Below are 24,033 nucleotides of genomic sequence, written 5' to 3' on the forward strand. Positions count from 1 at the left end.
GTCATAAAAGGATGATTACAGAATAATACTTTATATAGGTGTACAACTATGCAAATCTGTCTTACCGTCTTAATAGAACTCCTTTGTTTTTCTTCCCAAACACCAGTGCTCAACTCAAGTGTACAATGAATATTTGCCTCTCTGTCATAGGACCCAAAAATGAATAACCTGTAGCATAAAAATAAAACAAGAAGATTACAGTAGTTACAGACATTAATTTTTTTCTTCTTCTGATCATTAGTATAAGAAATAATACATTATTCCATTGCTATTATGGTTTGGAACAGAAAAAATTCAATTAAACATTTGGTACACCCTCTAGTGGAAAAGTGAGGTAACGCTAAAATTAGTGGAGATACAGGGTATTCTGTTTTCAACAGCAAAGTCAAACAAATTCAAAGTAATATATACTTATGAGATAAAGAAAGAGACCAAATCTCTCTAGTAAGAAAGAGGCAGAGAATTTCAATGTAGACTGTCTATGTGTTTTAAAAGTTTAGAAATCTGCAGAGTGATATGAATGGTATCATCTCTCTAAAAATTAAACACACAGAAATACAGTACGATCCACACCTCTATATACCCTAATTTCCTAATGTGACCCTAGGCAAACTGTTTAATTTCTAATATTTACCTATGAGAGTTGTCATGACAGTTAAATACAAAGTACATAGAATTTAACATAGTGTCTAGCAAACAATAAGTGCTTAATAAACACTTTTTATTCCTATTATCTTGAAAATAGTTGTTAAGCAATAATGGCATTGCCTAATTTTATTGTTTAATATAAAATTCTAATCAGTACATGAGCAGTCTAATTTTGAGATAAAAGTTTTACTGCTGAAGAAACAAAAGGTTATCCATATGTCCAACTTCTTACGTCACCTATCCTCAGAATCAGACTGTAATCTGCCAATTCAAAAGTAAGCTTGAGAATAATTTCAACATTAATTAACACTGCACTGTTACTCTATTACTTTATCATTATATGAAGATCATGGGTAGGAGTGAGATAATGAAAGAAAAGTGGACAAAATACATGTAAGATTTTGAGGAAAAATAGGTTCTACATTTGGAGATTTCAAGCAAAACATGTCCACACACCACAGACTTGCATCATACAAGAAGCCTGAATAAACATAAGGAAAAAAAAAGACACCTAGTTCTTAAAGAGTTTCAAAATGCATTTTAAATTCAGTGCTTAATAACCTATAACAAAAAGAAGGGAGGCCAAATGCATTAAAAGGATTTATAATTTAAAAATACCAAGCTAAGAATAATTGGAATTTTCATTAATAAAGCTTTGCTGCCACCATCTGTTCAAAGACTAACGTAACTGAAGGCCTTTGCTGACATGCAGAAAAAACTGTAGTAGCAAGAGTTTCAATTCCTGCCAAGTGCTTAAGAGTAAGGAATGAAAAAACAGAATTCTCTCTGAAGTCACAAGTTATCCCATACTTCCTATACTGCTTTTTAAGAGCATTTAAAGTTATTCTTCAAAAGAATAACATAGAAAGTAATAAAAATTAATCCAAAATGGCAACAGGCCTAAAAGAGCTATAGTTATAAAACTTACAAGAACAAAATCATATCTTTTTCTTTTTTTTCCCACATATAAACAAATCACCAGCTTGTTAGAAAGGACAACAATTTGACAAGAAAAAAGAAAAACAAATTGAATTTCATCATAATTAAAATTTCATTCATTTCCAAGAACATATCATTTAAACAAAAAGAATACACAGAATGGGAGGAAATATCCACAAATCTTATATTTGAAAACAGCCTAATAAACACAAAAAATGAAAAACTCTTACAACTTAACAATAAAATGTCACAATTTTAAAAGACGTAAAGGAAGGCATTTTCTCCAAAGATGCATAAATTATCAATAAGCATATGAAAAGGCACTAAATATCATTAGCCATCAAGACAGTCCAAAACTACATCAAACTCACTATAATAAAGGGGTCAGGCTATAATAAAAAAGATCAACAAGTATTGATGAGGATATCCAGGAAGTAACCCCCAAACATGCTGGTGAGAATGTCAAGTGGTATAGTCACTTTGGAAAAAAACTGAGCAGTTACTTAAAAAGTTACTATAATTAACATGACAAGCACCTCTGTTCTTAAGTATATAAACAAAAGAAACTAAAGCATATATTTACATAAAAATTTGCACACATATAATCACAAAAACATTCATAATGGCCAAACATGTTAACAATTCAAATGTCCATCAAATGATAAACAGGTTAAATAAAATGTGGCAGATTCACACAGTGGAATATTTGGCAATGAAATGAAGCATTATAAGTTACTGAATTATGTATGAATCTTGAAGAAACCAGGTCAAAGAAACTCAAAAGAGAAATATATGACTCCAAAGATATGAATTGTTTGGAATAGGAAAATCTATAATCTATATAGACATAACACAGATGTCTGGGTGATTTTTAACTTGTTGCTGAGTCAAAATACTTGATGAACAAAGTTGGGAAAGGAAAGGTCTATTTCTTACAGATTTTGGAGGTTTCAGTCCATACTCAGTTGGCTCTAAGGCAGGGTGGCATGGCAGGGCCGCAGTTTATGGCAGCTGCAAAGGGCAAGGCAGTAACTGGCAAAAGAGAGAGACACACCTTCTTCTTGCCATTACATTACATCCTGGCTCTACCCCTAGGCCAGTGTAGCACTCACACTCCCAATCCAAGTGCTAGACAATGAACCAGTCACAAATGCATGATGCAAATGCATGAGGCCTGGGGGCCACTGACATAAACTATGATATTCCACCCCTGGCCCCCAGGACTCATATACATGGTTTATACAAGACATTTAGTCCACCTCCAAGAGTTGCCAAAGTCCTAACAGTTTCAGCAATGATGAAAAGTCTAAGTCCCAAGTGTCTTCTAAGATCTATGGCAAACTCTTAATTGTAACCCCCTGTACAAATGAAACAAGGTTAAACATTTCTAAATGCAAAGGCACAAGATAAACATTACCATTCCAAAAGTCACAAACAGGGAAATATAAAGCATTGGAAACAAAGCAAGTCCAACATCCAGCAGGATAACATTAAACATCTGAATCAATGTGGTTGTAAGCTCCAAAATGCTTGGGTGATTCCACCCCCACAGCACTTCCAGGGATATCAGCTCCTGCAGCTTTTCTCTTAAAACCCTCTCTGCTCACTTCTTGTAGCTTTTCTTGGAGGATCCACGTTTCTGGCTTTCCCATACTTTTGGGGTCTCCATTGCACCTTTAGCTTTACCCTTACATCTTTACAAACTGCCCTCTCAGGGGCACTGTGCTTGTTCCCCCAGGCCCTTTGCAATTGAGGTGGAAGCCATCTTACCCTCAGAATTTGTGAGGTTTTTTTTGTACCTAAAATCAGCACCATGTGGATGCTGCCAAGGTTTGCTGCCAGCTGGAGCAGTAGCCAGGCTTTTTTCTCTCTTGGTTGTAGGGACTGATTGCCTGGATCGTTGGGCTCTGTGAACCTGATTGTAAAGAGAAGCTTTTGTATGTTGCTGCCATTTTGGAACCTCATGTGGCCTCTGTTGCCATTCTGGAACCTCATGTAGCCTCTGTCGCTATTCTGGAGCATGGTGCTCTGCAGCTTTCTCCTCTGAGCAAATTCTTTCACTTTTGCAGTTTTAAGGATGCAAAGGGTGGGGACCTGATGCTTCCTGGGATGCTCCATCTTTTTTATCTCTCTGCTTCTCCTCAGCAATCAAAGTCTCAACCCTGTCTTATCCACAGCTTTCCTGGAATTTTCCTTTTGGCCAGATTCAGAACACAAAGCTGGTTAAAAGCCCCCAACAATAGCCATGCCACAGCCTCAACATTTGACTGCTTTGAAATTTCCTTTTCCAGATTAATCAGTCCATTGTCCTTTGTCTCAGTCTCAGGCAGTCTCTGGGCATGAGCAAAAGTCAAACAACCAATGCAGTCCTTCTTCCCAGCAGAAACCTCCCTAGCCTGGTCTTTACCACGAGACTTTCTATCAGCATTTTGGTCTCCTGAGCTCTTACCAGAATCTCCTCTATAGAAAAGCTTAAGCTGCTTCAACTCTATGCATCCAGACAACATATCTGAACCTTTTTAAACGCTGCCCACAAGCCATTTTTAAAGTCTCTCGAAAAACATGGTCAGGTAGTCACAGCAACGACCCCACTCCTGATACCAAATTCTGTCTTGGTTATTTTTTACTCATTGCCGAGACAAAATACTTGATGACCAAAGTTGGTAAAGGAAAAGTTTATTTCTTATAGATTTTGGAGGTTTCAATACATACTCAGTTGGCTCTAAGGCAGGGTGGCATGGCAGGGCTGCAGTTTATGGCAGCTGCAAAGGGCAAGGCAGTAACTGGCAAGAGAGACACACCTTCTTCTTGCCATTACATTACATCCTGGCTCCACCCCTAGGCCAGTGTAGCACTCACATTCCCAATCCAAGCCCTACACAATGAACCAATCACAAATGCATAATGCAAATGCATGAAGTCTGAGGGTCACCCACATAAACCATGACAACAGATTAGTATATAAAATAAAGATTATGGAAAAGCCCTGTTTTGGACTGAGCAGTGCAGTAGACCCCCAAAGAACATACTAAACCAAAATGAGTCACTCTTGTTAAATAGAACACAATCAGACAAAAATGTTAGGGAAACACATAAATCCTGAAACACACTAGTTTTTCCTAAAAATAGATTTCTATTTATCTGAGGTGTAATACGAAGTCTTCTTTGCTTTAACTTTTACAAAAAAATAACCTAAAATAGCCAATCAAAGATAACAAAATATATTATGGCAGCTATTTTTTATTTCCTATTATCTTGTTTTGAAGCATGTATTGCTTTGTTTTGTTTTGACTGATTTTATTCTATTTGGTTTTGATTGTATTGTGTTTGAAGGTAGAGGCAACTACTCTGAAGATAACAAGATGCATTATGATACCCACAATGGTTTCATTACCCCCCCTGTTTTGAAGTCCTGTACTGTTTCACTGTTTTGTTTTTATTGGTTTTATTCTGTAATATTTTAGATTTTCTTATACTTGATAGTGTGGGCCAATTCTTTTGAAGATAACAAAAGGCATTATGATAGCCATTATTGATTCCCTTATATTTTGCTTTAAGGTCATGTACCATGTTCATTGTTTTGTTTTGGTTGACATTATTGTTGTATTTCTTTTGATTTTATTCTCTTAAAAAAACAATGAGCACCTCACCTCATCCTGTTTCTTTGCTCTCAGCTTACAAAATCCATATTCTGCTACTGTCCAGTGGAAGTACTCATGATATTTTATAGAGTGGATGCTATGCTAACCTATGCTTTGAAAATAAATGCTAATTAGGTCTATAAATTTGTACTGTTTGTTTCCTGACAAGTGGTTACTTAAGGTTGGAAGAACTACAAAATGGGAATTAACAGCTCATAGATAAGGGATTTCTTTGAGAGATGAAATATTCTACAGTTAGATTGTGATGACGGTTGGTAACCCTTATAAATATAATAAAGAAGTGGTTAAGTGTATACCTTAAACGAGTGAGTTGCATATAACAGTGACAGTAATAATATGATATTAAAAGTTGTATTATGAATAATATATTTTGGCAAGATTATATATGTCAGTAAGATATAAAAATGACCTTTACCTGACAACAGACATGAGGTGCAATAAATTTCATAAATATTAAAGATAATATCACAAATACTTAGTATTTGTCATTCTTAAGAAAAAATGAAAATTTAAAACACACACACACACACACACATATATAGCAGCACTTGTCCTATCTAAAAGTCTTGATCTGTTTTGTGGGGGATACAAATTGATACTGACTGGTCCAATTATGAGTATTATGAGTATAGCTAAGTATTGTTTATCCATAATGCATAGGACTAGAAAAGCTTCAGATTTCAGAATGTTTTTCAGATTTTGGAATATTTGCAAGTAACAGGCTTTAATGGCCGAGGATCATGTATTCTGTTACAATAACAGAAAACAAACTAACAGAATTTTTATAAAACCAACTGTCAAAACTGCCAAATCTAAACACAAATTTGGGTTTTACAGCATTTTGGATTTTCCTATTTGGGATGCTCAATCTTGATTACCAAAAATATCTTCACATTGGGAGGCAGGAAATACACTGCTCCAGATATTTGTTTTTCAATAATGAAAGTATTTTGTCGGTTATTTAGAATTTGGTTTTGACTTTTAATTATACACTGGTTTTTTTTTTTTTTTTGAATTTTTTTTAAATTTTATTTAAGGAGAAAAGAAAAAAAAAAGCAGGGAAAGGGTACAAGTTATACAGATTTACAGAAAAAAAATGAACAGTAGGAAATCACAAGTTAATGGATTACATATTGTCATCTTAGAAATAATTGTTCAAGTCACAAAATTAAAGCTTGTAAAGTGGACATTCCATCAATGATACTGCAAACAGTTCTGTTCATTGATCCAATAAAACTCTGTGATATCAATCTCTATGTTATACACTTAAATATACATGCAGTTATATAGTTTGGAGCACTTTCTTTTCCTCTCTTTTGTACCATGACTATTACACATTTTGGGTTTCATTGCTCCCACGGTTCTTATTACTTTTTTGGAAGAGAGTAAAACCAAATGTGACATAACAGAACAGAATCGGTCAAGTCAAAAGGGTGGACATAATAGATAATGTAAAAACATAATACAAGGTGATCAACAATGGTTACCATAATGCCTCCCGCTATCTCTAATAGAATTGCCTATATCATTAGTTATAATACAATTGAACAAAACAGTAAAGAATAAAACCGACAAAACCAAAACATTGGAGACATTGTAGGTCTTCAAAAGTAGATAAAAGTCAACAAGAATGGGCGTCATAATGAATCTCATTATCTTCACAGCTGATGCCTAAACTTTCGAACCTGATACTATCCAGCAAAACAGAATAGGGGAACATCAGTCAAAAACAAGATGGTGAGAGTAATACAGGGCTTTAAATCAAGGTAATGAAAAGTCAAAGTGGGTTTACTATACTATATCCTGCTATTTTTTTTCCTTTAATTAAAAGGATAAAGATAAAAAAGTAAATAATGGAGTGGAGATTGAGATAAAAGAGGGCATAACAACGAAACAGCGCAGATCAAAACATAACCATTTAAGCAGAATAGTGTTTCACCACCAGATAATCCTAACCTAAAAGTAGTTACCATATTGTTTCTTTCTTTGAAATCCTTGAGTACAACTTCGTATACTGTAGCATTAAGTATATCAAAACAATGTAAAACCATTCAAGAGAATGACAGCATTACAGAGTATTTAGAATCGACTAACAGAAAATGAACAATGGTTTCTGTGTAATCTCCTTGTCTTTAAAAGGTTTTTGCTTATACTATCGTACATAATAAAATCCAATAAGATACAGCCTATTTAGACCATTGGAGACAGAAGGACAAAAGCTAGATGAGACTTCAAAACAAGATGATACTAAATCAGTATTACCTATTAAGATGTCATTTTCTCCAAAATAGCTGTTCCTATCATCCAATCTTCTCTGCCTCATTTCTGTTAAGCTCTTTTTCTGTCAGTAGCTGTCAGTTTGTCTTCTTCATTTTGTTCTCTGCTCCATTCGCTGTGGCCTCTCTGCCATTATTTCTGGATTCTTTGTATTTTTCTTTTTTTTAGAATATCCTGCAATACTCTCTGTAGAGTTGAATTGGTGGTTGCAAATTCCCCCAGTTCCTCTTTACCTGGAAGCACCTTGTTTTTCCATCAATTTCCAGGGACAGTTGTGCAGGATATCTCAATCTTGGCTGGAGATTATTATCTTTCAATGCTTGAATTATTTCCCCCCACGCTCTTCGTGATTTGATGGTTTGTTCAGAGAAATCTGCTGTAATTCTGATGGGTGTTCCCTTGTAAGTGGTCTGTTTCTTGTCTCTTACAGCTTTTAATATTCTGTTCTTGTATTGAATTTCTGGAATTTTTATTATTATATGCCTGGGTGTTGCTCTGTTTGGGTTGTAGGTAGCTGGGGTCCTGTATGCCTCATACATCTGAGTATCTTTACCTTTTGCTAAATTAGGAAAATTCTCCTGGATTATTTCTGTGAGTAGCTTTTGTAGTTCACTTGTTTGTGTCCCTACTTCTTCTTTTATGTTCTTAATCCTTAAGTTATGGATCCTCTTATCATCTTCTTGTCTTTGTATTATTGCTGTTTGTTGCTTTGTTATTTTTAAGAAGTTTTTCATTTCATTCTCCCATATTACAAGTCTGCCCTCCAGTTCAGATAGTCTGTCCTTAGTTTCTTTCAAGCTGTTATGCCAGTCTTCTATAGACTTCTTAGTATCTTGGTAGTCCCTTTGAACCTGCTTCACGTATTCTATGCTTTCTCTGTTTTCTCCATCAAACAATTCTCCCCTTTTTTTCTGTTCTTCCATTCCACCACCTGTTTTTTCTTGGGTGGTACTTAGCATTTCTCTAACTATTCTGCATACTTCTAGCTTCAGGTCATTGATAACTTCATTCCTGAATTGGTCTATGAGGCTCTCTATATGGTGCCTTATGTATATTGGTGCGGTGTCTGCTATTGCCTGTTTCTCAGAATTGGGGGCCGAGGAGCCTTTCTTGTTGCTGCCTCTTCCCATGCTGCCTCTTCTTCTCTGTTCCTTATATATGCAAGCTTATATAAGAGGCCCAGCTTCTCTCCCAGTCAGCCACAGCCTGATCGAATTGCGCCAGCTAGGTGTTCCCGCTCACCGCTGCGCACCAGGGAGTTACGGACCAGGCAGCCTATGCGTTTCCCCTCCCGGCCACCGTCAGGCTCTGGGATCTGGGTTGGGACAGCCTACCAGGTCCGCTGGCAGCGTCACGCAGGCCAGGCACTTTTCACCAATCCCGCCCGAGAGGGGGATGTGTGGCAGGAGTCGCCACCGCGCCCTGCTCCCGCAGGACTGCTCGGGCCCAGAAAGTCCTCTGCTGGAGTCAAACTGTGGTAGAGTGTCAGTTTCTCTCATTCACCTCACCACAAGTCAGTGCACGCCTCCCTGCCGTTCGCAGATTGCCGTTCTCAGAGCTTCTGCGTGTCTCTTTCCTTGCTGAGCCGCTGTAGAGGCAGCCAGCCGCCGCGCGGCGGGAAACCCAAATCGCGGCTTACAATGGCGCGGTTCCAGCCTCCGCACCGAGGCTTTTCTGTTCCTGTTTTAGCACCAGGACTGCATTCCAAGTTGGCTTCTCTCAGCCCAGTTCGTTCCTGAGTCAGCAGAGCATATCTCCACCTGCCTATGTCTCCTTAGTCCGCACCATTCCTGGCTTCTGAGCCGAGTTTTTCAGAGAGCCTCCAGTAGTTGCTGTTATCTGTCCGCCATGTTCTCCCGGAAGTCAATTATACACTGTTTTTACTAATTGATTTTAAAACAGTTTCTAATTCTCATCACAACACACACAACAGCACTTGCTTCTTTTCTTTGCATCCCACTGCACTCCTTATTCAAATACTAGAAAACACTAGCAAACAGTATTAGTACTCTAATAAAAAAGTAATACTAGTTTTTCCTAGAAAAGTTTAACTTCTTTACCACTGTGTTCAACATGCCCACCAAAGCTCATGGCTGAAATTTAATACCTTTTATGAAGTATTAAAAGGATGAAAATTTAAACCAAATGAAGTATATAGAAGTGAGTCTTTTTGGAAGTAAGGTCAACCGAGGCCAAAAGATTAGGGCCCTAATTCAATAGGTTTGTGACTTTGTAAGAAGAGGAAAGACCTGAGCTAGAATGGTCAATTCTTTTTGCCATGTAACCTTTCTTCAGCAAGCACACATGCAATTCACTGGTTCTACCATGTTCCTCACCATCCAGAAGCAGCTGGATTGATAGAAAGATGGAGTGGCATTTTGAAGACACAGTTACAATGCCAGCTAGGTGACAACAGTTTGCAAGGCTGGGGTAAAGTACTTCAACAGGTCAAATATGCTTTAAATCAACATCCATTATATGGCCCTGTGTCTCCTATAGCCAGGATTCATGGGTCCAGGAATCAAGGGCTGGAAATAGGAATGGTGCCATTCACCATTACCCCTAGTGATCCATTAGCAAATTTTTGCTTCCTGCCCCGATGACTTCATTTCTGCTTGCCTAGAAGTTTTGGTTCCAGAAGTGGGAAGGCTTATACCAGGAAGAAAGACAATGGTACCATTGAACTGGAAGCTAAGACTCCCCCCTGGTCATTTTGGTCTCCTCCTGCCTCTGAGGAAACAAGCTAAAAAGGGAGAGACAGTGTTGTCAGAGGTGATTGACTCAGACTACCAAAGGGAAGTTGGACTACTACTCCACAATGGAGGGAAAAAAAATATATGTGGAGTGCAGGAGATTCCTTAGGGCAACTTTCAGTACTACCATGCCCTGTCATTAAGGTTAATGGAAAATTACAGCAACCTAATCCTAAACAAAGTGACAAGTGGTCCAGAACTTTCAGGAATGAAGGTAAAGGTCACTCCACTAGGGAAAGAACCGAGACCTGCTGAGGTGCCTGCTGAAGGCCAAGGAAATACAGAATGGGTAGTGGAAGAAGGAAGTTCTAAATACCAGCTACGTCTCCATGATCAGTTACAGAAAAGAGGATTATGATTACTATTTCTCCCCAGATATGGTTTTAATATAACATAATGTTAGCCTTAATGCTGTTTTTGGGGAACTGTTAAACTTGTGTTATAATGTTAGTTATAAACTGATAGGGGTAAACACCAAGCAAAGAAAAGTTACACTGTGTATTCTGGTAGTGGAATTACTGCGTTTCTGTTTGTACAAAGTATAGTTATAACATGATATGCACAATTATATGCATGTCTGTGTATCTGGAACTAGTTTAAAGAAATGTGTCTGGCTGCCAAATTGACAAGGGGTGGATTGTAGTGGTTGACTGATTGTGTCAACTTGAGACATTTAGAAGCTTAACTAAATGGGTTTAGCAACTCTACACCCAAGGATGTAGAAGAAGACCCACCCTAGGTGGGTCATCAAATGGAGGGATAAAAGGGAATGCATTCCATTCTTGGGAGAAGCTCCAGTCTTCCCCTTTGGTTTGGAAGTCATCTCCTGGCTAGACTTCTCAGCTTTCCGGCATAGACTCTTCAGCCTTTCATTGTAGAGTCTTCGGCCTTTTATCATAGATCCATCAGCCTGCTGGTGTGGACTTGCACAAGACACTAGGGTGAACTCCAGACCTTGGATTGAATCCTTCAGCCTCCCTCTGCACACTTTCTCATCTGACTCTGTGGCTGACTATTGTAAACCAATCTTGTTGTTTCTGTATATTCTGTTCTCTCTAGTAAAACCCTGACTAATACACACCATATTCTTGATTGCTTCTTTTTTGTTTTTTCTGTTTCGATTTGGTAACAGGGATTGAACTCACAATCTCATGCTTTCCAAGAGGGCATTTATGCCACTGAGCTAAATCCCTGGCCAGGTATTCTTGGACTTCAAGAACTATGAGCTAAAAACCTCTTTTCCTTATAAATACCCAACAACTAATATTCTATTATAGCAAAAGAAAACACAGCATGATAATTTTGCAGATGCACTTGTTGAAATTGCTAGTTTAACAATCTATTAAAAAACTTATTTCATAAAAAATTATTTTTCAGGATTTTAATAAAATATAATTTCTGCATAAAAAATATTTGCTTGCTTGTAAGAATGACTCATTATTAGTAGTAGACCTGGCAAAAACTTATTCAAAACTATTTAGATTGTTAACTATTTTTCTTGTACATGCTCTACATTAGTTCCTGGGACATAATTCCATATGCCACAGTTCCTAGTACTTGATTTTGATAACATCAGTGATTCTTTTGACACATAATGACTATGTTAATTATCAAGCTTTAATTCTCAGAAGAATTATAATAGTTTTTCTCCCCATTTCCCTGGTTTCTCAAAATGACAGCTCTTGCAATTTGAGAAACAGAAATTTCTGAAAAAATGAGAGAAAAGAATTCCCCTGGAATTACTAAGACTAGCCAGTTAATATGAATTTAGATAAGTGCTTTAGCTTAAAACAAACTATAATATCTACCTTCAAGCAAGGACAAATTTTTGTTCTTCACATCTGTGTTCTTACAATTCAATCTCAAGTAAACAAAAGCTTTCCATTCAAATTATATAATCCCTAGAATTTAAGTCAACCACGGGCTAATCCTCATTTTGAGTAAAATAAACAATGAAAATATATTGAATAAGCAGGAAGTATAAATAAATTTCTACTACTCCAAAGGAATCAGCACTATCAAGCAACAAAAGGCAAAGAAAACTACCTTTAGAAAATTGCCTGAGAGAACTGTTAACTCTAAAAATTTTATAGAAGTCAAAATTTTTTTTACATGGAAAGGTATTAGGAAACCTTATGTTAAATGTAAATACAAATGATCTATCAAAAAACAAAAGAATTTATGTGACTCAAGTTCGAAATACTGAGAAAAGGAAATGCATCCCCACTTAAGAAAGTGACTTTACTATATGTGAAAAGAAAAGAGGCAGGTATGGTAGCACATGCTTGTAATCTCCAGGAAGGAGGATCACAAATTTGAGCCCAGCTTGGGCAACTTAGTGAGACACTGTCTCAAGATAAAACATTAAAAAGGACTGGGGATATAAATCAGTACACGAAGGTCTTGGGTTCATTCCTCAGTATCATTAAAAGAGGGTGGAGGACAGAAATTCTTTTTTACTTCTGGAGTTAAACGTAACTTTAAAGGAAAACCTTGCATCCAGGGGTCACATACCAAATCATCTACTATTAACATAATCAAGGTCGGCTGACCTATACATGTATCCTTCCTTTCAACAGTCCTCTCCCATTCAGAAACACCTTCACAGAGGACTCAGCTTTCCCATCTATGACAATGACCTCCAAACCAAATCTGCAAGCCTCATCTTTCTCCTGCTCAAAATCTAAATGCCAGGAATCTGTAGAACATTTCTTAGGCCTTTCTACTTTTGATATGTAAAATCAGATTCATTGGCCTCGATAGCAAATACTTCTATTTCCCAAACCAGTCCTGGAAGGCAGCAGCTATGTTCTGCTCTTTATAGATACCCTCAAAATGCAGTAAATAACACTTGCAGGCTAACTCAACGTCAATGATACCATAACTCATATACTCAAATCCTTAACACTCCTTGGTCTCCTCTGGCTGTACCCATCCAGAGTCAATGCCCATTAAATCCTATCCAACCTATCCTCCCTGTTCCTACCAAAAACATCTTTCAAGTATTTACCATCTCCTGTAACTCTTGGCTCTGCAGCTTCTTCAACCTCTATGAAATACACTCTAAAACTATCTTCTGAAAAGGATGTTTAATGCTACCTTCAATTTTTCTCCAGCTACAGAATAAAACTTTTTTTTTTGCTGCAAATTTGGTGCTGATCTTTCACGTGACACATATTTATACTTCAGGGAAGTCCTTAAAATATTTTGCAATTCTTTTATTTGATGGCTCCTTTTCCAATTTTCTAAAATCTCTATACACCTGTCCACTTATGTCATATCTAATAGCAGCCTCAACTTAAAAAGCACTTTTCTCTGTACTAAAATTTCTGTATTGTATTACCTAAACCTCAGTTCAAGTCAGAAAGCCTTCCATGGTTTATGCATTTGTTACTGTCTGTGGGCTTCAACTAGATTTTAAATTTCTAGAGAGCAGGCATTGGACTTCATGCTTTTTTATATTCACCAAAGTACATGGGGACCTCCGTCTTGGTTACTTTTCTCTTGTTGCTGACACAAAAATACCCAGCCCTTAAAATTAAGGCAGGAAAGGTTCATTTAGTTCATGGTTTGTGAGTGAATACTGTGAATATTGAATGGAATAGTACCATTAATCAGAATAAAGCAAAACAGTAGTAAAAATATTTGCCTTCAAAAAGATGGTAGAAGGAAATCCCTCTTATTTGCTATATTACATATGGAGGTTGACCATATGCAATACCTCCCAAGAGATGCTCAGATCTCTGGTTCCCATTTGCTAAAGGGAGGTAGGGGAAGTGGGATGTTTGACGATAAGTGCGTACACCGGTAGGCTCACTATTGCTTAACAGGGAGGCAGGCTAATTGCTTGGTTTCTCAGCATCCTAAGTTCCAACATGGTGTGGATCTCAGAAGACATTGGTGGTTCTCCCACTGGAGGGGCTGCAGCCTGCCATACCACGGCTGCTTACCAGGGAGGCGAGCTACTTGCTTGGTTTCCCAGCGCTCTAAGTTCTAACATGGTGCAGATCTCAGGAGACGCTGGTGGTTCTCTCCCTGGGGCGGCTATAGCCTGCCATACCACAGCTGCTTACCAGGGAGGTGAGCTGCTTGCTTGGTTTCCCAGTGCTCTAAGTTCCAACATGGCATGGATCTCAGGAGACGCTGGTGGTTCTCCCCCTAGGGCTGTTGCAGCCAAGAGGTCATTTCTGAATATGAATCTGTACACTATGTCATCCATAGAAAAATGCTCGTTAGCCAAAAAATATCACCTAATCTTAACAATGTTTTTGCAAGATGTGATTAAAATTATCAGCCATATTTAAGTACATGCCCTTAATTCACATCTGTTCCCAGCTCTGTGAAGAGATGGATGCAGAGCACACATGTCTTTTCCTATACACAGAAGTGAAATGACTTTCTAAAGGCAGATCACTGGCCAGTTTTTAATTTACAAGAGCCACTCCCAAGAGTTCCTTTAAAAAGCAATCATTATTAGCAGCACATTTCAGTGATACAGAATGGGTCATAAAACTTGCTTACACGTGTGACATATTCACCCCGCTCGATGAACTCAATCTGTCACTTCAGGGGAGAATGACATCTGCATTGAAGTTGGCAGAGAAAATGGCTACACTGAAAGCCAAAGTGGAATTATGGAGGTGAGGGGAGAACTTTGGGACTTTTGACATGTTTCAAACATGAGCAGAGATTTAGAAAGAGACAGAGCAAGGGCTTTCTTTCTCCTACTTGGTGCATGATCACCTATCTCAGTTTTCAAAAGAGTGTGATTATTACCTCACAACCACAAAAGGCTCTTGAACTGGAAAGGGATGGATCTGAGAACATTTATGGATAAATCAGGTGAATTAACTTTATCTGTGCTAGAAGATGATCAACTGCTTGAGACTACAAATGATGGTGGCCTGAAAAGTATGTCTGAAACAACTTCAAATCTCCATATGCTCTGGATTAAAGACCAGAGATTACATCCTGAGATTGAGATAAAAGCACTCAAAAGCTTAGTTCCCTTTTCAACATCTCATCTCTGTGAGCTAGGGTGACAGCAACCAAAACAAGTGCATGGAGCAGACTGTACAATAAGCAGCATACTTAGTCATCATCCTGTCATGTCCAGCAGGAAAATAAGTTCAGAGCTCTGAATGATTCTGTGAGCTGGTGAGTAAGATAATTATTTCGTTATATATTACAAAACAGTAATAGAAATAAAGCAGACAATAAATGTAATGCATTTGAATTATTCTGAAACTTGTTTCTTCCACCTATGGAAAAACTGTCTTCCACAAAAGTGGTTCCTGGCACTAAAATAGATTAGGGACCACTGCCATAGTACATGGGTGAAATATTGTCACAACTGATGGTTGTAGGATAACTGGTAGTAGTAGATGTGGCGAAATAATACCAGTTGTTTACATTTACTGTATGGGTACTTCTAAAACGTTTACAAATTTATAATCTCACTCATTTTTCACAACTATTTTATGAGATAGGTGATGTTATTACTCTGAGTTTTTAACTTATAAAACTGATTTCAGAGAGGCTGGCTAATATGCCACTCATCACACAGCATATAAATAAAATGTATGGACTACATAAATAGACATGAATAAGCTAAAATTTTGACTTGAAATGAAAAAAAGGCAGATATCTTTTAGTTAAAATCATGACTCTTATTTGAAAAAAAAATTAAAAGCACTGACTGGTAATTATGACATAAAGGTAAAAAGAAAAGGAAAACTCAAAGATAAAAATATCGTCTTAAAAGTTCTGATTTTCTGATTTTACAATTTTGTGGAAGACGTTCTGAATAGATATTCATCAACATAATGTTTAAAATTTGGAGTCTGGATTTTTTTTCTTTTTTTTGTACTGGGGATTGAACTCATGACTTTATGTGGCCCATGGAGTCTGGAATTCTGAAACAGCTTAGGTTTAATGTCAGCTGGCTTCCTAACTTTCTTAAATTCTTACAATTCAGGCATCAGAATTAAAAGTTATATTTCACTACAATGAAACAATGGAGGCATACAAAAGAAATATTATTTTCTAATATAACATTAGGGAAAAGAGAATGAGGAAGAAAGACAACTCGCACAAATGTAGGACAGATTAGTGTAATTCCACTTGGGAATCTTTTTTTCTTAAGGAGATAGGGTTTCACTATATAGTTCTGGCTGACCTTGAACTCACTGTGTAGCACAGGCTGGCCTTCAACTTAAAGGCAATCCTCTTGCTCAGCCTCCCAAGCTGGAGTTATAAGAAAGCAATACAATACTTGGCCCTATATGAGACTCTTCTAAAAGTGTGTAGCTAGTCAAAAGTAAATTAATTACTGGGAAGATTCTTTATACCCCATTAAGGGAAATATCACTAGATTTTTTTAACTGCATAAGAGAACTTAAACAGCTAAATACATACATAGTTTCAAGACCTCTATAGAAAAGTAGTTCATGCAATGGAGGAGCGCCTAGACCCACAAAGAATTGTACTGCTTCTTTGTTTTGTTTTTCAGACAGGGTCTTACCATGTAGTGCAGGCTGGCCTTGAGCTCACTATGTAGCCCAGGCTGGCCTTGAACTCATGGTGATCCTCCTGCCTCAACCTTCAAAAAGTTGGGTATATAAGCATGTGTCACAACACCTGGTTAGAACTTTACTGCTTTAAAGACCTCTGGAAATAACAATCAGTAACAACTCCAAGTAACTCCTCCTACTTTTGGGGAGCATTCACTTGGAGTGGAATTTTGTAAAAATTTAAATGGTTTTGTAAAAATTTAAATGGTTCTTTTGCTTGAGGTAATTTTCTCTTTTCTCTCCCCTGAGGAAGAAAAAGAGATCTTCAGCCTTCATCTAAATTTACTTAATTATCAATATACTAAATCCCAAGAGCTTCTTAAAAACTAACTTAGTTTTCCTATAAAAGGAAAAACTTGCAAAACTTGTATTTTTCTAACAATATAAATCTTCAGGTTCACAATAAATTTTTTTATAAATTAAAGAGAATGGGGCAGAGAAATTAGCTTGGCGGCTCAAGCGCTCATCCGTTAAGCACAAGGCCATGAGTTAGATCCCCAGTATAAATAAATAAATAAACACATAAATAAATAAATGAGATAGCAGAAAGTAATAGAAAAGTAAGCAATGCTGGGATCAAACCTAGATCCAAATTCCAGTTATTATAAGGTCTTAGGTTAGCAACCTATAGCCCTTGGTTTTACTATGAAATAGCTATATAGTAATACTAATCTTGTAACAGTATTCTGAGCTGAAACTAATGATTATAAAGTGCCTGCTGTACATATGTAGCTATGGCTACATATTGCAGTGACTAAATAAATGGTACTAACAACAGAATTATTTCTAGTGTTATGAACCTTCCTCAAATATCTTCAGGTTTATCCCTTTTTAAAAGGAAAATGAGTGGGCTAGGGATGTAGCTTAGTGGTACAGTGCTTGGCTAGCGCGCACAAGGCCCTGAGTCCAATCCCCAGTATCACGGGAAAAAAAAAGGTCAAATATTAAAATAAAAGGAAATATAAAAACAAATATTATTATTCGGGCTAATCTGCTTCAGAAAAAAATCTAAAGATATCACTTGCACAAGTAAGATAAAATAAATTTAATCAAACTAACGGAAGATTCGCAAAGATAAACTAGAGATAGTTTGTGGTTTAACACCTATATTTCCTCTTAAAATGAATACAGGGGCTGGGGATTTAGCTCAGCAGCATAAGCGCCTGCCTGGCAAGTGCGAGGTCGTGAGTTCGATCCCTGGTACCAACTAAAAAATAAATAAATAGATAGATAAATAATAAAATAAAATAAAAAATGAACATAGTGCTATTTAAAGAATTATTTCTCTGTTTTTCTCTCCTATCAAACTTTCATCTTGAAAATTCTTTACCTAATATTATACTTTGGAATATAATCTTCCATTTATTCTAGTTTGATTAAATTTATTTGATCTTTTTGGTACAAGTAGTAACTTTAGATTTTTTTCTGAAGCAGATGAGCCTGAATATTTGTTTTTATGAATAATTATCATATAGTCTTTTCTTTTAATATTTGACATGTGAAACAAGACAGGAGATATCATAAAAGAATTTAATCTCACAATAAACTTCTGGTTCTAGAAGAGTGTTGGAGCAATATAATAGCTTGGTTTGAATCTCCCCAAATACCTCAAACCACACGAAGTACAAAGAAAAACAAAAGCAAAACACATCACTGAAAACCAGGTGATCACTTTAGATAACAATAATATTTACTCAAATTCTTCCACAAACTGCAATCATAGGAATAGTTTTTTTTAGCTCTTTTTGTTTGTTTGGTTGGTTTTTTTGGGTACTGGGGATCGAACTCACAACTGCGCACTTGCAAGACCGGCGCTTATGCCACTGAGCTAAATCTCCAACCCTAGAAATAATTTTTTAAAACACTTAAAAACAACAAAAACTTCCTAAAAGCAGACTGAAGCATAGGCTGAGATTAATATTTAATCTCAAAAAACTGCATCTGGAAAGAGAACTAATTGCTAGCTTGTGGTTTTCTGGTCTGGTAACACTGTCTCACTTGAGTCTAACTAAGGGCTAAGGCTCCAGGAAATCTGTGCAGTTTGGACACAGAAATCTAAAGCTTCAGAAGAATACAAAACCAGCAGAGCTAATTTATGAACACAATACTTGACCATATGCCCTCAAATTTGGGTAGGGTCAGGAAAAATCGCAAATAAATCTTGACCTCCTTGTTTTTAAGTATCCTTTTCATAGTTGTATATTCAAACCAAGTGTGAAACTATTTGAGATGTGCTTTGCACTGAGCAAACAGAAATGTTGATGCTGCTAGGACCCCTGAAATACAAAATGAGCTAAGAAGCAAGGTAAGGAACAACTCCTTATGAGGATGAGTTGGACCTGGGCACATCAAGGGAACTCAAGATTTCTAGACTATTCATATGCATATGTGCTTTATAACTGCATATATTCATAGGACTGCCTGCCTGTTGAAGGGATCTATATGTGAAAGAGCAATAAACACATCTAACAACCAAGTTTTGGGTCTCTAAGACCATTTTCTATTGAAAGGAACCTGGGTTCTTTGGAAAAAGTTGATTCTAGGGCTGTGGTAGAGGTAAGACAAATGTCTAACAGCTATGATAGCAGAAAGTAATGAAGTCCTCAAATCCAAACCAAACCAAACCAAACCAAACCAAACCAAACCAAAGATGGATCACGAGTACACAGAAACAGCTTAATTTAACCATACCACAAAGCATACAGTGTAAAATATATTGTACCAGGTAAATACAATTTTATTTGTTAAAAAACTTATAAGTAAAAATAACAATACCTTTTTCTCCAAAATGTTAAGAGGTAAATAATAGTTTCTTTTGTTGCTTCCAGAAATTCATTTTGTTCTTTATACTGCTTTTTCATCTATTTTATCCTTAATTTATACATGAGTGTATGGCTTTGTTTGCAAGATATCTCAAATTCTTTTAGAAGATGAACTACAAAAAGTAAAAATAACCTTGAGAACATGACTGTAACACATAAGATGAAATAATACAGCCTCTTAAGGGCAATACTACAAATATGGTAACTGATCTTATTTGTGATTTAAAGATCAGCTTTAGTGAACTGAAAAAAATTAGAACCACCCAGAATGAATGCTTTTTAAAAGAATTGAGAAAAGTAAAATGTCACAACCAATTTTTATAAACAAAATTGTTTTTCAACTTTCAAGCCTGAGAAATTGAAAATAGTATTTTAGATAATTAGAAATGAACCTCCCTTTACATTATCAAATCCTTTTTTAAATTAACAAAATTCAAATTCTCACAACCAAATGTGGACATACCCCGCCCTGCGCAGTTTTGCTTAAAGATTTTTTAAAGATATAACAGTAGAAACTACATCTAGTGTAGGCTTATCATGTGGGAGGCAGTCTAGTTTCCTATCTCTGATCATAATTACTAGCAAGGTACCACTCATGCCCATTTTATGGATGTGTAAGTTACACCATGACACAAGAGCAAGAGCACAAGACTAGGATTTAAACTGTTTTCTGTAACTCAAAAGTCTATTATTTCTCAAACTCTTGAAACAGATAAATTCAATAAAAACCTTTGCATAGGTGTTTTTGTAAGTCTGAAACTACTTCAAAATAAAATTTTAAAATACTTAAAAGTTCTCACACAGCACTTGGGAAGGAGGATCATTCCAAGTTTGAAACCAGACTGGGTTACACAGTGAATTCAAAGCCACCTGAACTACATAGGGAGATCCTGTCTCAAAAAGATAAAAAACAAACAAACAAACAACAACAATAACAACAACAAAAAAACTCACAGGAAATTTTTATTATTTCAAGATGAACAGTTTACAAACTGAAAAGTCCTACTAGAACCACAGTTTTACCTGTGGATGATAAATACAATAATCCATTTTATGGAACTGGAGAAGAAATTAGAAGAACTTTACTTGATTTAAGGTTAAGCTCTAAAAAACTGTAAGAAATGAACATTTATACAAACATTAAGCCAAAACTACAACTATAATAGATTCACATATTATAGCAAGACTTATTTTAATAATTATTATAATCATTAGAGATGTGAGTATACATGCTTAAATACCCAGAAATTGTCAACTTAGGACAGCATGCTAATTAAAAGCAACCCTACATGAAAACAGTCTGCAGAAACATCTTAAGTTTAAATTTCTTTTGTCAACTTGTATTTTTATTAGTGCAGGTCAGCAGTATATAATGATCACATACTTTGCGGGGAGTTATACATGTACATTTTAATTTTTTGCCATCCCCTTCCCTTCTGCCTCCTTCTGTCATCTCTTGACCCCCTTTTTCCCACCTATCTACATCACTCTTCTGTTATGAAAGTGTGTATTTTACCATGATGGATCATCTTCATCACCCATGCATGAGTAATCTGATGATTCACTTTTGACCTTCTCCAAAACTTGCAAACCTGGGTTTTCATCTGCAATTGAACTGAACTGGGCTACGTCTACCACAAAAATCAAAAGAAAACTTTTTAAAAACAAGTTCTGGAGTGGTGTGGGTCTACTGGACCTTCTGTGATGCTCAGGTAAATATAAGCAAAGCAAAGTTATATGAAGTACATGCACACACTTCGCCCTTGCTATTTCTCATACCAAGTGGGTAAACACAGGTTGTTCCTTGCATCCCTCAGTTACTAAGTTACTAAGACACACACTACTATTTTACTAAAGTACAAATTTACAGCAGAAAAGTAAGGAGTGGGCTAGCTGGACCCAGCCTAATTAAACTATGTAAACAGAAGCACTGCACCAGAACATGGGTAACTTTTATGTGATCAGGTTTTTAAAGATAGTGCCTGCAAAGCTCTTCAGATAATGTACTTCCAAGGGAAACCATGGGCTCCAACTTCCTGGGAAACCAGAGCACAGAGGAACACCAAGGACCCTCACCCCCCGCCCCTTGCACTATACAGGGATCTTCTAGAACACCCTGGGAGGTTCACGCATGAAGGAAGATCATGGCCCTGTATACTGTCGTGGAAGGCCAGGTTTGGTGGATATAATGTTCAGGGGGGATGGAACTGAAGTACATAGTATTTAGTCCAATACTGTGCTTGAACTTCTGCACTGCTGCCTACATCCCGCAGAAATTAATGGTCTGAATTATTATAGGAAAATATTTAGGTGGCCTGAGCACCTTCACTATAATCACAGACCTGTTTGCTCTGCTTAAGGACAGTTTATGAGTGGTTTTTAGGGTTGGTCAGTATCCAGCTGATATTTAATGCCACTGTTGTCACTAACTTTAATACTAGGGCTAAGGTGTCATAGTTGTTGCTGTCAATTAGCTTTCTCTGTAAGCCAATATCTGCATTGCCTGGGGGTCATAGACAGTACTGTAGCTCGCTTGCAAAGAACTTGGCAGTGGGCCAGAGAAACCACAAACCACAAAACAAAAACAAAAATTGAAACATGGAAAGATAAGGCAACAAAATGCCTCCAAAAGCACTTAACTCTCCCAAAACCACTTCAGGGGAGGAAATAAGCCATACAACAGAAAGGCCTGAAAAGGAATCCACAGAAGTAAAACAGTTCAATAAGGTGCCTGGTGAATTTAAATAAAATATAACTAATCTGATGGCCCTAATGAAACAAATGGTCAGTGATTCTAGAGAAGGCACTAATAAAAATTTAGTGGAGCTAAAGAGAGAGATTCAAAAAATAAATGGTCAGCAGGTAATGTATCTCAGTTAAAGTGTTGGTTACATAATCCAAACTTATAAGACTAATATGAATGGACTAATGTAAGAATTACTCTAAGAAAATACTGATAAAAGAGGCTAGTTTTCATGCTTTCACTTTCAACTCAGTTATACACTTTCCCCAATGTCTTTATTTTTTGAACAGGTGACATGATCAAAAAAAAAAATCAAACAATATTGCTTTAAATGAGCAGTATTATAGACAAAGCAAGAGTGAAGTGATCAAAGGTAATATCAAAACTAACAAATAGGTACCAGCTAACAATCACTTAATCAATCCTTAACCCCATCAGCACTACTAAAGCAAAACAACTAATTTTTGTAAATACTGAGCATAGTACCTATTACATCTATTTTATTGTACACTACAGTTTCTTTTATAAAATATACAGCATGTTCATTTTTGACAAAGCAATTATTTATCAGCTAGGCTTTCTGACAATGATATACAATCTTGAGTTCACCGAGGACGCCAATATAACGTTGGTAGTATTTTTATTAAAAATAAAAATTGAAAGTGTGGGCCAGGGATATAGCTCAATGGCACAGTGCCTGCCTGACAAGCATGAGGTCCTGAGTTTGATTCCCACTACCAAAAATAAATAAATAAATAAAAGTGATTAAGTACCAAGTAAGTGTTATAAATGTCATAGAAATGTAGCATATAGATAGTATATTTGTTCTTTGTATGATTAAGAGAGACATCAGGATTAGCAAGAAGTACCTTTTGAGCTGAACCTGGAAAGGCAAGAAACAGAAAATGAGGCAGGCCAAGAAAACAGTTGAGAATCAACATAAAGAGCAGGGACTTTAAAGTATCTAAGCAGGGAAAAGCAAGCAAACGGTCCAAATCCAACTCACTGCCTATTCCACATAGCCGATAAGTTACTAGTGGTTTTTATGTTTTTAAATGATTGGAAAAAAAAGAACGTTTCACGACCCATGAATATTATGGAATTTATACATAAAGTTTATCACCACGCAGCTACTCCCATTCCTCACATACTATACCACAGAGTTCAGTAACTGCAACAGGAGCCATGTAAGTCACAGAGCCTAATATATTTACTGTCGGGGACTTTAGAGAGTAAAACCTGCCAATCCCTCTCTTAGTAAGGTCTATGTGGCTATTGCACTGTGAATGAAAGGCTGGGCAAACGATGGTGAGAAAGAAAGAATGAGAGACCTATAATCGAGGTATTTGGATCCACATCCCCAAAGCAGTGGTGAAACTATTAAAAACTTTTTTAAATAGCAGACTAATAAATTAGATTTATATTTTGAAAAGATCATTCTGATTATCATAGTGGAAACTACAGTATTAGGAGGTAAAAAAGGCTAGTGTAGTTTAGTAGTTCAAGTAGTGAGATATAAGGACAGCTTGGGGGTGAAATGACATAAGAAGATGAAGCAAAACTATTTCTCAACCCACAGAGGTTAAAAGTTTCAGAAAACAAATTTTCTGGGTATTA

General features: G+C 36.6%; 1 protein-coding gene across 1 annotated transcript in view; it reads right to left on the bottom strand.

Moving 5' to 3' along the window:
- Window positions 1–24,033, bottom strand: part of Pdzd8 (PDZ domain containing 8) — a 114,203-nt gene that overhangs the window by 47,508 nt on the left and 42,662 nt on the right. Inside the window, exon 3 of the mRNA XM_003479317.5 lies at window positions 66–168. Coding sequence (XP_003479365.2) covers window positions 66–168 — 103 coding nt within the window. The remainder of the gene's footprint in view (window positions 1–65; window positions 169–24,033) is intronic.

The sequence above is a fragment of the Cavia porcellus genome, unplaced genomic scaffold (genome assembly GCF_034190915.1).
Source record: "Cavia porcellus strain 051 isolate PalLab524CR breed Dunkin Hartley unplaced genomic scaffold, mCavPor4.1 scaffold_2, whole genome shotgun sequence".
NCBI classification, from domain to species: domain Eukaryota; kingdom Metazoa; phylum Chordata; class Mammalia; order Rodentia; family Caviidae; genus Cavia; species Cavia porcellus.